At 46.3% G+C, this 16,140-nt stretch overlaps 1 protein-coding gene across 4 annotated transcripts in view; it reads right to left on the bottom strand.

Annotated features, from left to right (window-relative positions):
• Nucleotides 1–16,140, bottom strand: part of LOC124038019 (low-density lipoprotein receptor-related protein 8-like) — a 309,270-nt gene that overhangs the window by 100,309 nt on the left and 192,821 nt on the right. For all 4 annotated transcript variants that reach the window (XM_046353379.1, XM_046353380.1, XM_046353377.1 and 1 more), the window contains exons 5-6: nt 6,372–6,746; nt 2,532–2,654 (exon numbers count right to left, since the gene is read on the bottom strand). In XM_046353379.1, coding sequence (XP_046209335.1) covers nt 2,532–2,654; nt 6,372–6,746 — 498 coding nt within the window. The remainder of the gene's footprint in view (nt 1–2,531; nt 2,655–6,371; nt 6,747–16,140) is intronic.

The raw sequence follows: 16,140 nt of genomic DNA, 5'->3' as shown, positions 1-16,140 counted from the left end.
GTGCCAGCAAAGCACTCTCACACCTCCTCCTACATGCTTCACGATGGGAACCACACATGCAGAGATCATCCGTTCACCTACTGTGCGTCTCACAAGGACATGGAGGTTGGAACCAAAAATCTCAAATTTGGACTCATCAGACCAAAGGACAGATTTCCACCGATCTAAAGTCCAGTGCTTATGTTTCTTGGCCTAAGGAAGTATCTTCTTATTGGTGTCCTTTAGCAGTGGTTTCTTTGCAGAAATTCGACCATGAAGGCCTGATTCAAGCAGTCTCCTCCGAACAGTTAATGTTGAGATGTGTCTGTTACTTGAACTATGTGAAGCATTTATTTGGGCTGCAATCTGAGATGCAGTCAATTGCTGATTTCTGAGACTGGTAACTCTAATGAACTTATCCTCTGCAGCAGAGGTAACTCTGGGTCTTCCTTTCCTGTGGCGGTCCTCGTAAGAGTCATTTCCCTCATAGCGTTTGATGGTTTTTGCGACTCCACTTGAAAAAACTTATTGAAATTGACATTTTCCAGATTGACTGACCTTCATGTCTTGAAGAAATTATGGACTGTTGTTTCTCTTTGCTTATTTGAGCTGTTCTTGCCATAATATGGACTTGGTCTTTTACCAAATAGGGCTATATTGTGTACCTTGTCACAACACAACTGACTGGCTCAAGCACATTAAGGCGGAAATCAATTCATTTAAATGCATTACAGGTGACTACCTCATGAAGCTGGTTGAGAGAATTCCAAGAGTGTGCAAAACTGTCATCAAGGCAAATGGGTGCTACTTTGAAGAATCTCAAATATAAAATATATGTGGATTTGTTTAACCCATTTTTGGTTACTACATGATTCCATATGTGTTATTTCATAGTTTTGATGTCTTCATTATTAATCTACAATGCAGATAACAGTAAAAATAAAGAAAAACCCTTGAATGAGTAGGTGTCCAAACTTTTGACTGGTACTGTATATATATATATATATATTTACAAAAAATATATACGGGGCATTGGAAATAATGCAGACAATTACATCGAAGGAAGCCATAATCTAGCTACAATATTAAAATTGATCTACCCCCTAAAAAATAAACAATTTAAATAAATAGAAGAACACAGCCATAAAATGGCCTTACTGAAGATCTCTGTGATTTTACACCTGCATTGCTTGCTGTTTGGGGTTCTAGGCTGGGTTTCTGTACAGCACTTTGAGATATCAGCTGATGTACGAAGGGCTATATAAATAAATGTGATTTGATTTGATTTTCAATGTGGCACCGTCATAGAATGCCACCTTTCAAACAAGTCAGTTCGTCAAATTTCTGCCCTGCTAGAGCTGCCCCGGTCAACTGTAAGTGCTGTTATTGTGAAGTGTAAATGTCTAGGGGCAACAATGGCTCAGGCCATACAAGCTCACAGAATGGGACCAACGAGTGCTGAAGTGCGTAGTGCGTACAAAATTGTCTGTCCCCCTGTTGCAACACTCACTAACGAGTCAAATCAAATCAAATTTCATTCGTCACATACAATTGGTTAGCAGATGTTAATGCGAGTGTAGCCAAACTACCTCTGGAAGCAACGTCAGCACAAGAACTGTTCGTGGGGAGCTTCATGAAATAGGTTTTTGATGACCGAGCAGCCGCACACAAGTCTAAGATCACATTGTGTAATGCCAAGAGTCGGCCGGAGTGGTTTAAAGCTCGCCGCCATTGGGGCAGTGGAAACGCGTTCTCTGGAGTGATGAATCACGCTTCACCATCTGTCAGTCTGAAGGACAAATCTGGGTTTGGCGGATGCCAGGGGCACGCTATTTGCCCGAATGCAAAGTGCCAACTGTAAAGTTTGGTGGAGGAGGAATAATGGTCTTGGGCTGTTTTTCATGGTTCGGGCCCCTTAGTTTCAGTGAAGGGAAATCTTAACGGTACAGCATACAATGACATTCGAGACGATTCTGTGCTTCCCACTTTGTGGCAACAGTTTGGGGAAGGCCCATTCCCGTTTCAGCATGAGAATGCCACAGTGCACAACCCGAGGTCCATACAGAAATGCTTTGTCGAGATCGGTGTGGAAGAACTTGACTGGCCTGCACAGAGCCCTAGCCTCAACCCCATCAAAACACTTTGCGATGAATTGGATCGCCAAATGTAATCACCCAACATCAGTGCCCACCCTCACCAATGACCTTGCGGCTGAATGGAAGCAAGTCCCCGCAGGCATCTTCCTACATCTAGTGGAAAGCCTTTCCAGAAGAGTGGATGAAGGCTGTTACAGCAACTTCATATTAATGCCCAGGGTTTTGGAATGAGATGTTCGACAAGCAACTTTTGGCCATGCAGTGTACAACACAATACAGAGAAGAGTATGAGATATTGTGGTAAATGACGAGGGGAAATTAGGAAAACATGAGCAGTTATTCCAGACCAGTGGAACATCTGTCAACTATATACCCAGGAGAGAAGGTAAGGGGAGTAACTACTGGGCATGGAGGAAGACACAGGGGAAGAGGGGACGGTCAGTAAGGCCAACCCACCGTTGATACAGCCAGCCTCATCGCTGAAGTCAGGACAGTCACGAACCCCGTTACACTGTTTGCTGCCATGAATACAGGATCCATCACCACACTGGAACTCATCTGGACGGCAGGTCAGCAGCGCTGTGGGAGATAGAACACACACACACACACGCAGACACACACACACACACACACACACACACACACACACACACACACACACACACACACACACACACACACACACACACACACACACACACACACACACACACACACACACACACACACACACACACACACACACACACACACACACACACACGCAGACACAGAGCGAGAGGGAGCGGGAGAGAGAGAGAGCAGGAGAAAGAGAGATAGAAGAGAGAGAGAAAAAAAGAAACAGCGCAGACACACACACAGACACACACACACACACACACACACACACACACAGACACAGAGCGAGAGGGAGAGAGAGAGAGCAGGAGAAAGAGAGATAGAAGAGAGAGAGAAAAAAAAGAAACACGGCGCAGACACACACACACACACACACACACACACACACACACACACACACACACACACACACAGAGCAGACAGACACACAGACACAGGACACACATAGAAGACAGAGAGAAAAAAGAAACACGGCGCAGACACACACACACACACACACACACACACACACACACACACACACACACACACACACACACACACACAGACACACAGACAGACAGACAGACAGACAGACAGACAGACAGACAGACAGACAGACAGACAGACAGACAGACAGACAGACAGACAGACAGACAGACAGACAGACACACACACACACACACACACACACAGACAGATTGCGTGAATTCAACAGCGCATCATCTAACTTTCTATCTCTCTAGAGATCCAACCCCAACTCAGTATCCTGTCAGAGATGAAATTACCCCAGTGGAAAAAGTGCATGTTTCATCTTGGGTTTGGGCCAAAACGGAGTGCATTCCAATTCAGTAGTAATCCCTCATACATACAACTCCCCCTTCTCCCTGTTTCCCTCTGCACCAGAGAAATACTGTGGAAATGAGAAGCTGGGAGGTATTTACTCACTGTCTGGGTAAAACACACACCCAGGACTGCCCTGCTTTGTTCTGTTGTTTGTGCTGTGTGTGTGTGTGTGTGTGTGTGTGTGTGTGTGTGTGTGTGTGTGTGTGTGTGTGTGTGTGTGTGTGTGTGTGTGTGTGTGTGTGTGTGTGTGTGTGTGTGTGTGTGTGTGTGTGTGTGTGTGTGTGTTGTACTAGCAGTAGTATAGGGAAGGTTTATTTTACCCATTCATCTCTTTAACTGCTGCTTTAATTATTCATGGGATGCACTTTGGAGATGTAACCTACACCAGAGGACAAGATGCGAGACGACACACACACACACACACACACACACACACACACACACACACACACACACACACACACACACACACACACACACACACACACACACACACACACACACACACACACACACACACACACACACACACACACACACACACACGCCAAAAAAGCCTCCCCTCTCTAACATAAACAAAGACCCCCTTGATGTTAAATCCAGCATAACCGGCGTAATCCGGTGTATCATAACGTGCTGATGGTATCAGTCCAGCGATTGGGATCTGAGCTCAGCTAATAATAATACAATCTCGGGATGAACAGTGGCGGTCCGGGAGAAAGAAAAGGCAGGAACAGACTACCGAGATGAATGATTCTCCATTTCTCATTTACATCACTATAATACTGTCATACTGGAACCCCTCTCCCAGATCACACATCTCACCTCTGCATCTACTGTGTAGAGTCTGCTAAGGGATTTAAGACAGATGCTTCTAAACAGTAGTGATCATGCCAACACACCACTACGGGTACGGCACACACATTGTTTCTGGACCAGGCAGTATCACTTCTAAATGTACAGTAGCCACGATAGGACAATGCATAACGTTTTGATAATGCTATTGATTGGGATTATTAATAAGGCAGGTTTAATCAGGTTCCAACACCAAAATAATCGTACAAGTCTGAAACCCCTGCATAGATCTGCTCTGATTCCGTCCTCTTTATGATCGGTGTGTTATTATTGGGCAGTCTCTGGGATTGAGAACAGGGTGTTACTCAGGGAGAGAGAGAGAGAGAGAGCCAGGTTGTGAATGCCCTCGCTCCCTCTCAAGGGCTCTCCAATCATCACACTGTTGCATGGCAACCAACTCAACTGATTGCCCTGGTGGTTCCAGCGTGGAGCTTATTATCACCGGGCAGCATAACAGAAGTTTCACCTTTGACCCCATAACATCCATGCATAACACGCAGGTTAGCGTTTCTCGTCATCAATCTTGCTCCGGAGGCAGCTCTACAGTGGTCACTAGCTAGCACAGCCACAAAGTAATACAAAAGCAAATGTTAGAGTTCATGGATTTTTATAATAGAGCCAATTTTGACTTTACAGCTGGCCCATCTAGCAGAAGGCGCTCAGTTTTGCCTCCAGGGCAAGATCCGTGACATTAAACGTTCACCTGCTGCGTACACAAACAGACAAGCAGGCACACACAGGCAAAAGTGCTAACACACACACACACACACACGCCTATCCACTCACAAATCCATCCACATTTATTGATTGTACATTGACATAGTGATTTTTACATAGAAGTCTTTCTATGCTAAATACCCCCAGAAAGACTCCATCCTTTTCATAGAACAGACTATATACATACAGTGCAGAGGAAAAGTCTTTGCCCTTTTTAAGATTTTCTCTGTTTTTGCATATTTTTTGTCAGATCCTCAACCGAAGCCTAATAGTAGATAAAGGGAGCCTGAGTGAATAAATGACACACAATGTTGATACCTATTTCATTTATTGCATTTAAAAAAAAAAGAGTTATGCAAGACCCAATGACCCTGTGTGAAAAAGTAATTACACTCAATAACTGGTTGTTCCACCTTTAACTGCAGCAACACGTTGCTTGTAGTTGTTCATCAGTCTCTCCACATCGCTGTGGAGGAATTCTGTCACACTCTTCCGGGCAGAACTGCTTTAACTCAGCGACATTTGTGGGTTTTTCGAGCTCGTTTCAGGTCCTGCCACAACATCTCCATCGTGTTTAGGTTTGGACTTTGACTAGGCCATTACAACCCTTTAAATGTGTTGCTTCTTAGCCATTCTGATGTAGACTTGCTTGTGTTCTGAATAACTGTCTTACTGCAGGACCCAGCTGCGCTTCAGCGTCAGCTCACGTACCGATGGCCTGACATTCTCCTTTAGAATAGAGAGCAGGATTCATGGTTCCTTCAATGGTGACAAGTCATCCAGGTCCTGAGGCAGCGAAGCATCACTATATGATGTTCTTACCGTGGAATGCAGTGTTTGGTTTTTGCCAGACATAACGGGACCGATGTCGTCCAAAAGTTCCACTTTTGACTAATTTGTCCATATAACATTCTTCTACGATCATCCAGGTGCTTCCAGGCGCTTTCGAGTCTACTGGTTGGATGACATGGGCCCCGTTATGTCTGCTGAAAACCAATCACGGCATTTCAAAGGGCCAATGACCTTTTCACACAGGGTCATTGGGTGTTGCGTAACATTACAAACGTGGTGGATTTTTTTTGTTCACTCAGTTCCCTTCATCTAATAGCAGGTTTTGGTTCATGATCTGATAACATTTAAAACACGCACGGAAATATGCAAGAATAGAGAAAATTAGAAGGGGGGGGGGCAAATCGTTTTCTCACAGCCTTATATATATGTATGGCCACATCCTGTGTGCATCCCCAGGTGATCCAACCCCAGATACAGTGGACGACTTACCGCAGTCGGCCTCATCCGACTTGTCCTTGCAGTCTGCGTCTCCGTCACATTTCCAGTTGAGGTGGACACACTCTCCACTGCCACACTGGAACTCCCCCTCGGGGCACCGGGGCTTCTGGGGCTCCGTCCGGCGACTACAGCGCTCCACAGACTCGTCAGACTTATCCCCGCAGTCCGGGTCGCCGTCGCAGCTCCACAGGTTCGGGATGCACTCCGAGTCGTTACAGCGGAACTCATGGGGGCCGCACGTGGGGGTGGAACACTTCTCCTCATCACTGCCATCCCCGCAGTCGTCGTCGCCGTCGCACACAAAGACGGGCGCCACGCATTTCCTGTTGCGGCACTGGAAGTCCTTGGCGGGGCAGGTCTTGGTGTCTGGAGGGAGGGGAGGGAAAACAGAGAGGAGGAGTGAGGGGGATGAGTTAGAGGTCTAAACACCAAAGAGTGTGATGTGATGACAGGATAGCAAGATAATGAAAAAGAAAAAAACATGAAGAGAAAACCATGAGCTTTCACGCTCTAAATGGGCGGACCAGTAAGAAGGAAGAAATATTCGAACAGATTGCGTAACATAATGAGAGTGGGAGGCAAAAGGATTAGCTGTAAGATCGCACACCGTACAGAGTTTGAGAAAAGAGATGAGAAACGCAATCACAGTCTGGGTGCCTGGTCTGAACTACACCACCCGCCATGGAGCCTCTAGGGAACACAGAACACATACATCCATGCTAAAGAAAGCTAGATTCTGTACTATACTGTATGTGTCTGAGAGAGAGAGAGAGAGAGAGAGAGAGAGAGAGAGAGAGAGAGAGAGAGAGAGAGAGAGAGAGAGAGAGAGAGAGAGAGAGAGAGAGAGAGAGAGAGACAGAGAGAGAGAGAGAGAGAGAGAGAGAGAGAGAGAGAGAGAGAGAGAGAGAGAGAGAGAGAGAGAGAGAGAGAGAGAGAGAGACAGACAGGCTCTGAAGGGAGTCTCTATAACCTCTCTGTGACTACCTCTAACATCAACGATTTCCTGGCTGCCCAGTCAATCAATCAATCACATTTATTTATAAAGCCCTTCTTACATCAGCTGATGTCACACAGTGCTGTATACAGAAACTGAGCCTAAAACTCCCAAACAGCAAGCAATGCAGATGTAGAAGCAAGGTGGCTAGGAAAAACTCCTTAGAAAGGCAGGAACCTAGGAAGAAACCTAGAGAGGAACCAGGCTATAAGGGGTGGCCAGTCCTCTTCTGACTGTGCCAGGTGGAGATTATAACAGAACATGGCCAAGATGTTCAAACGTTCATAGATGACCAGCAGGGTCAAATAATAATAATCACAGTGGTTGTCGAGGGTGCAACAGGTCAGCACCTCAGGAGTAAATGTCAGTTGGCTTTTCATAGTAGATCAGTCAGAGTTAGAGACAGCAGGTGCGGTAGAGAGAGAAAGTCCAAAACAGCAGGTCCGGGACAAGGTGGCCTCATGCTTGGCCTTGGCTCTGTGTAGTGGCAGCACAGGCTAAATTACTGTTAGTATGCAGTAGTAAGCGGCTGGCCCTGCCTTAATAGGGTCAGCTAAGCAAAAGGGATAACTGGCCCGAGGAGCTGTGGAACAATTGAGTTCAATGGTGTTTTTTTATGTAGAGGATCGCTATATAATGCTGTGTGGACACACTGTAATGAGGGAATCTATACACACACACAAGGTTAAACACATACACACGCAGGCCTGGACGAATGCACGCAGACAAACGTTCACTCACAGAGACACACACACACTGGCATAGCGCCAAACCACTCACGCATGTTAAGACATGCGGGTAAAGTGCGGAGTTACACAACTAATGCTAAAACAGATGCAGGTGGCGTAATCTTCAATCGACAGACATACACTTACGACGCACTGTAGCACACACACACACACTGCTGACTGGGTGTTGTGCACGGCTGATGGTAAATGCCACTTTAGCCTTTTCACCTGCCCAGGCTCGGTGGAGTTGGGTGTGTAACATCCACAGTGAAATACTCCAGGTCCCCAAAAGTGTGTATGTGTATGTGTGTGTGTGTGTGTGTGTGTGTGTGTGTGTGTGTGTGTGTGTGTGTGTGTGTGTGTGTGTGTGTGTGTGTGTGTGTGTGTGTGTGTGTGTGTGTGTGTGTGTGTGTGTGTGTGTGTGTGTGTGTGTGTGTGTGTGTGTGTGTGTGTGTGTGTGTGATCCTCCTACCACTTCATTCTCTCCCTAACACCAGCTCCCACGCACTGCGCCACTGGGGCTAATTATAATAAGAGCCAATTGTATTTGCCGCTAACTTTGCGGCTGTATACTAATGATCTCCACTCCGATCAGAGTAATTCAAAGTCAACAAATAAACAAGAGGCAATTAGAGGTTCAGGTGTTTACCACCCCCCCCCTCCCTCCCTCCTCCAGTCTGTTTATTGACTGACAGTTGAGCAAGGAGAGATTTAAAATCAGGTTCAACTTAGCATGATTTTCATGCGGGTTCAACTTTGATTGAGCGTTTTAAAATGTACAGATAAATGAAGGGAAATGTAAACACTGTGGATGCCATTTGTCTTGCAAGAACAACTCTATGAACGCCTCTCTTATACCTAGTATCATATTATATACTGGCTTTACAGTCGCATCTCACTCTCTGACAAATCCTCCACCAAGCACCTTGAGCTGAGCTGAAGAGAATAGATGAAAAGCTCTTCCTCTGGCCAGTAGAGAGCTGGGTCAGAAGGGTTATGTTTGCTGTAAACAGTGGTGGAGGGAGATTATTGTCTGAGCTTGGCTCCCAATGGGGATAGTTAGTGGGACAACCGTCTGCTAAGACACTGGAACGTGACTGGATTCTGACTGTCTGAGATCAGATCTATCTGAGATCAGATCTATCTGAGATCAGATCTGTCTGAGATCAGATCTGTCTGCGATCAGATCTGTCTGAGAGACCAGGGTGCGACTGGAACTCCAGTAGGGAATGTGGCTTTTATTAGCCAATTAGGAACATCATGTGATGCACATAGTTTTGGCAAAAAAGAGCTGATCTTATCAAGACCAATTATTGAAAAAAATGTCCGAATTGGGTTGCTTGTCTAAACGCAGCCATAGTAACAGAAACACACAACCACCCAAAACGGTGTGGCATATGGCCCGAATATCATATCATACATCTCTGATGAGATCCAGGTACTGGACCTCCGCTCCACTCCCAGACCAGGGCCATCCCCACAGAGGATCAGTAAAGAGGTCAGAGAGATTTAAACCCGTAGGATGGGATACTATGGGGGAGCAGAAGAGAGGGTATCGGAGAGAGAAAAGAGAGAGGAGAGGCGACACAGGCCCTAGAGGGGAAAGACTGTCTTCCACCTCAGGCTAATATATTCACCCGCTGGCCTAGTGCTGGCCTAGTGCTGGCCTAGTGCTGGCCTAGTCCTGGCCTAGTCCTGGCCTAGTGCTGGACAGGTAATAGATGGATATGAAGATAAGACTGATCACATTGACCTTGTGTTAGGGAGAGACCTTGGAACCCAATGGGGTTCTCTGGTTTATAGCCTTAAAGTCTGGCTCTAATGGTCCTTACAGAAAACCAACAGCACAGTCGGGAATACCAATCTATGTCGCCATAGGAGTTATCAATACAACAAATCAATACTAATGGAATAGTGCGCTGGCGCCGTGCTGACATCCAGGGCATTATCATATCCTGAGGAATAATTCTATTGTTAAGAGCCTCTCGATACGGCCCGGTGTATTGAGCCATTGTTTTGCAAAAGCTGTGAGTCACCTTAATATCATTAAAGCAGTGTGGATCAGAGAGATGTGTCCCCTGGGGGACACTCCCTGTTTAGCCACCCAAATGGCTCCCTATTCCCTATAAAGTGTACTACTTTGGTCAAAAGTAGTGCACGATATAGGGAATAGGGTGCCATTTGGGACAACAACAAAAAAACAAAAGTCTGTATCTGTAACAAAACACATCGATGATGTACAGCTCCCCTCATCGGAGATGTCAGCCAGCTCACTCAGTGGGCTAAAGACTGGAGCTTTGGGTTGGGGGATGGAAGAGGTGGGATACAGATGTTACTGATGTAGCCATGCACATGTGAACTGCTGACAGGAGGGCCAGAGGGGCCTGTTTACAGTATCTGAAAGACATGCTTTGTGTGTGTGTGTGTGTGTGTGTGTGTGTGTGTGTGTGTGTGTGTGTGTGTGTGTGTGTGTGTGTGTGTGTGTGTGTGTGTGTGTGTGTGTGTGTGTGTGTGTGTGTGTGTGTGTGTGTGTGTGTGTGTGTGTGTGTGTGTGTGTGTGTGTGTAGACGTCAGTCATCCGTTCTCTAGAGTACCAGGGACAGAGTTTATCAGTGGTTTGACTACATTAGGGCTGGAGCTCACAGACAGAGACGGAGGCAGACAGGCAGACTCAGACTCTCGAGATGGTAGATCTACTGTACAAGATACCTCAAGATTCCTCAATACGATAAAATAGAAAACAATCAGTGAGCAGAGAATCAGAGTAGATCTATTAAAGGTCCAACGCAATATCAAATCATTCGTGGGGAACAAAGCTTACTGTGATTGTTTTCAATTAAAGTGGTCAAAAAGTAACAGAAATAACGTCTTAGCAAAGAGCAATCTCGCAAGCAATCATTTGTCTAGGACACTCTGGGAGTGGTCTGAGTGGGGAGGGGAAAGTTGAAAACAAGCGGTTATTGGCAGAGGTTTGGAACTCTCTTTCTTATTGGCCTAGAAACTCATTTACCGCTTTACTGTGATGTCACCAGGCAGGCCAAAACTTGCTGCAGTTTTAGGGGCTCTTTTCAAACAGCTCTCACATTATCATTATCATACATTTTACAATCGTTATTCCAACCTCACAGTATGGAAATGGATAGAGTGTTGTGTGGAAATAGAGTCAACAAAAGTGTTGACTGCACTGGGCCTTTAAGTCTGTACCTTTCCAAGAGAGGGGAGTCGGTAGGCAGTGACATGGCATGAGATGATCACACGACAGGATAAGATAGGGTTGTGACAGTTTAGCCACCCTGTCGCTGCGCGGCAATTGGAAGAGATGAACCTCTGACCTCTGGGTGTCTTTTAAGATGAATTCCAAAACAGTGGCGGTCTTATCAAATGCTATTGAAATTGGCGGTTGGTTTTGAAATTAACCGTAGCTGCAGTAAACCCCCCCCCCCCGAGAGACATGTAGGCTGTCTGCTCTACTGGAGTAAAGAACAGGCTAATCTCAGGGTGTCTCAGTGCAGTCGGTCTCTCTGCCTGTCTGTCTAGAAGGAAAGCCTGGGGGAGCCTAGGTAAATGGCAGCTCAGAAGGAAATAGCAGAATATCACCAGGCAACAGAGAAAAGCCGATGGATAACATGAGTGGCATCCACCCAGGGGTACCTCTACTCTTCCACTGCTAGGCCTGATGGGTAGATAACCCATGGGGATGTACAGGATAAAGCCAGATGGATGGCTCAATCACCAGGCATCACTAAAGGCTTCAGATGATGCTTAGGCCTGGATTGAGATATGAATCACATTGAGATATGAATCACATTGAGATAGGAATCACATTGAGATATGAATCACATTGAAATAGGAATCACATTGAAATAGGAATCGCATTGAAATAGGAATCGCATTGAAATAGGAAACGCATTGAAATAGGAATCGCATTGAAATAGGAATCACATTGAAATAGGAATCACATTGAAATAGGAATCGCATTGAAATAGGAATCGCATTGAAATAGGAATCACATTGAAATAGGAATCACATTGAAATAGGAATCGCATTTAAATAGGAATCACATTGAAATAGGAATCAAATTGAAATATGAATCACACAATGCCAGGTTGCTGTCTCCTGGCGGGATTATTCCAACCTTTTTAAAATGAGGAAGGCATTAGAGCGCAAACTGTCAGACGGGTACAAGATCCCAAACGCTTTTCCCGTCACTCGATGTTCAGAGCCTGTCAGGGGCTAATTCCAATCGATATTTCCACTCTGCGCATGTTGCTGGAAATTAATTGAGTTTCCTTCGAAAACTGCTGGACAGTAAATCTATGAATACATTAAATCAAATAATAATTCGATTAATAGGCATTCAAATCTCAACTGCATCTTTCTCCCATTCTCTCTCTCTCCCTTCATTCCTTCAGCCCTCTCTCTGATGTGTTCCGCAGGCCCTGTGGGGAAGCTGACAGTGTTTTAGGTTTGGGTCGGACAACCTCCCAGCTGCAGTTCCATCTGTTGTGGGACATGGCATTGGTGTGAAAGGGAGAGAGGTGCTTAGAGGGGAACAGAACATGGGCTAATGTTCCCAGAAGTCAGGAAACCACTAAAGTCTGAAGCAACTGCACTGCCTTGAGGAAAGGAGCGACTGTGTGTGTATGTGTGTGTGTGTGTGTGTGTGTGTGTGTGTGTGTGTGTGTGTGTGTGTGTGTGTGTGTGTGTGTGTGTGTGTGTGTGTGTGTGTGTGTGTGTGTGTGTGTGTGTGTGTGTGTGTGTGTGTGTGTGTGTGTGTGTGTGTGTGTGTGTGTGTGTGGGTGTGTGTGTGTGTGTTCCGTGCCCACATCCCATTACACCGACACAGTCACAGTCCCAGTTTGAAAGGATTATAAATGAAGGGCATTATAATAGTCTGGATCCTAAACCAAGTTGAGCAGTTCTGGATACAAACAAACACACGCACGCACGCACGCACTCGCACGCACGCACGCACGCACGCACGCACGCACGCACACACACACACACACACACACACACACACACACACACACACACACACACACACACACACACACACACACACACACACACACAAAGCGCGGCTCTTCCCCTGTATTTTATAAAGGTGGGTGGACTCTCCCAAGCTCTCTTGATACGTTATCAAATAATGGGATGGAGGCTAAAGTTATTTTAGCGTAGTCTGGATAGTTGAGAATATCAAGGTGTGTGTCTATTCACCACCACCCCCTCCCACACACACGCAAACAGCTCCTCTCCTCACTACGACATCGATCCCAGTGCAGGTGTGCAACACAGTGTGACTGATGTGAAAAGAGCAACAGGTCCCTTGGGCCTCCCTTGACTCTCTCTCCCAGGCCTGTAGAACACAGAGTGACGCTACAGTATAGGCCAGGGCTGACTGATCCAACCACACTGCCACGGGCTACACCACCACTGTTCCCTCCACTCCAGCCCTGACATACAGCTCATTGATTGAACAAGCTCCACAGTGCTCCACGCTGCAGCTGAGAGTGGAGGGGATTCCTTCCATGGGCAGAGCAGAGAGAAAGAGGAAGGTCTTACATAATCAGGTTAGACTGGGAAGCCTGTGACCTCTAACTAAGCCTGCGTAACAGGGTACATATACACAATTGCACAACATGCAGCAGCACAACATGTAGCAACACAACATGGCAGCACAACATGTAGCAGCACAACATGCAGCAGCACAACATGTAGCAGCAACAACATGTAGCAGCACAACATGGTAGCAGCACAACATGTAGCAGCACAACATGTAGCAACACAACATGGCAGCACAACATGTAGCAGCACAACAGGGCAGCACAACATGTAGCAGCACAACATGGCACCACAACATGTAGCAACACAACATGTAGCATCACAACATGTAGCAACACAACATGTAGCAGCACAACATGTAGCAGCACAACATGTAGCAGCACAACATGTAGCAACACAACATAGCACCACAACATGTAGCAACACAACATGTAGCAGCACAACATGTAGCAACACAACATGGCACCACAACATGTAGCAACGCAACATGTAGCAGCACAACATGTAGCAGCACAACATGTAGCAGCACAACATGTAGCAGCACAACATGTAGCAGCACAACATGTAGCAGCACAACATGGCAGCAACACAACATGTAGCAGCACAACATGTAGCAGCACAACATGCAGCAGCACAACATGGCAGCACAACATGTAGCAGCACAACATGGCAGCACAACATGGCAGCACAACATGTAGCAGCACAACATGGCAGCACAACATGTAGCAGCACAACATGTAGCAGCACAACATGTAGCAGCACAACATGTAGCAGCACAACATGTAGCAGCACAACATGGCAGCACAACATGCAGCAGCACAACATGGCAGCACAACATGTAGCAGCACAACATGTAGCAGCACAACATGGCAGCACAACATGCAGCAGCACAACATGTAGCAGCACAACATGGCAGCACAACATGTAGCAGCACAACATGTAGCAGCACAACATGGCAGCACAACATGTAGCAACACAACATGTAGCAGCACAACATGTAGCAGCACAACATGTAGCAGCACAACATGTAGCAACACAACATGTAGCAACACAACATGTAGCAGCACAACATGTAGCAGCACAACATGTAGCAGCACAACATGTAGCAGCACAACATGTAGCAGCAGCACAACATGGCAGCACAACATGTAGCAGCACAACATGTAGCAGCACAACATGTAGCAGCACAACATGGCAGCAACAACATGGCAGCAGCACAACATGGCAGCACAACATGTAGCAGCACAACATGTAGCAGCACAACATGTAGCAGCACAACATGGCAGCACAACATGTAGCAGCACAACATGTAGCAGCACAACATGTAGCAGCACAACATGGCAGCACAACATGTAGCACCACAACATGTAGCAGCACAACATGGCAGCACAACATGTAGCAGCACAACATGTAGCAGCACAACATGTAGCAGCACAAAACAGCACAAAATGTTACAAACATTGTTGGTCACAGTCAACAGCACAAAGGGCAAGAAGGTAGAGACAACAATACGTCACGCAAAGCAGCCACAACTGTCAGTAAGAGTGTCCATGATTGAGTCTTGAACGTCCTATGGGGACAGCCTTTATTCTAAGAGTGTCCATGATTGAGTCTTGAACGTCCTATGGGGACAGCCTTTATTCTAAGAGTGTCCATGATTGAGTCTTGAACGTCCTATGGGGACAGCCTTTATTCTAAGAGTGTCCATGATTGAGTCTTGAACGTCCTATGGGGACAGCCTTTATTCTAAGAGTGTCCATGATTGAGTCTTGAACGTCCTATGGGGACTGCCTTTATTCTAAGAGTGTCCATGATTGAGTCTTGAACGTCCTATGGGGACAGCCTTTATTCTAAGAGTGTCCATGATTGAGTCTTGAACGTCCTATGGGGACAGCCTTTATTCTAAGAGTGTCCATGATTGAGTCTTGAACGTCCTATGGGGACAGCCTTTATTCTAACGCTAAGAACTACGCTGCTGTGGTAAGGCAGGGAGTGAAAGGTAATGTACTGTGTGTCGTTGTGTGTGTATATACTTATGTGAGAAAAGCAGGCACACATGACCATTGTGGGGCAACATTTCACATGTAACAATATCCCTGTAACGTCGACTCATCTTCTGTATGAATAAATGACAAAACATATCGCTCCCCTCGAAGTCCCTGAGACAAACCGCCCGCGGAGCACTGATGAAAACATATCGCTCCCCTCGAAGTCCCTGAGACAAACCGCCCGCGGAGCACTGATGAATTGGGCCTGATTTCTGTGGTGATCGTCGTTCCAACTTCGGCACGAGCCATTATTATTGACCCTGAGCGAGCCTGACTCATCACCTGGCGACAAGGAGACACGCTATACGATTCAGACAAGCCACGCCAAAAGGAACACAACACGCACACACACATATGGGTGTACAGCAAACCAAGCCCTTTAGATGGGTGAACTCCGTGATTAACATGAAAACTCCAGCCTCGCT

This window comes from Oncorhynchus gorbuscha, linkage group LG06 (genome assembly GCF_021184085.1).
Source record: "Oncorhynchus gorbuscha isolate QuinsamMale2020 ecotype Even-year linkage group LG06, OgorEven_v1.0, whole genome shotgun sequence".
In the NCBI taxonomy this organism is placed as follows: Eukaryota; Metazoa; Chordata; class Actinopteri; order Salmoniformes; family Salmonidae; genus Oncorhynchus; species Oncorhynchus gorbuscha.
This window is presented reverse-complemented; position numbering and strand designations above follow the sequence as displayed.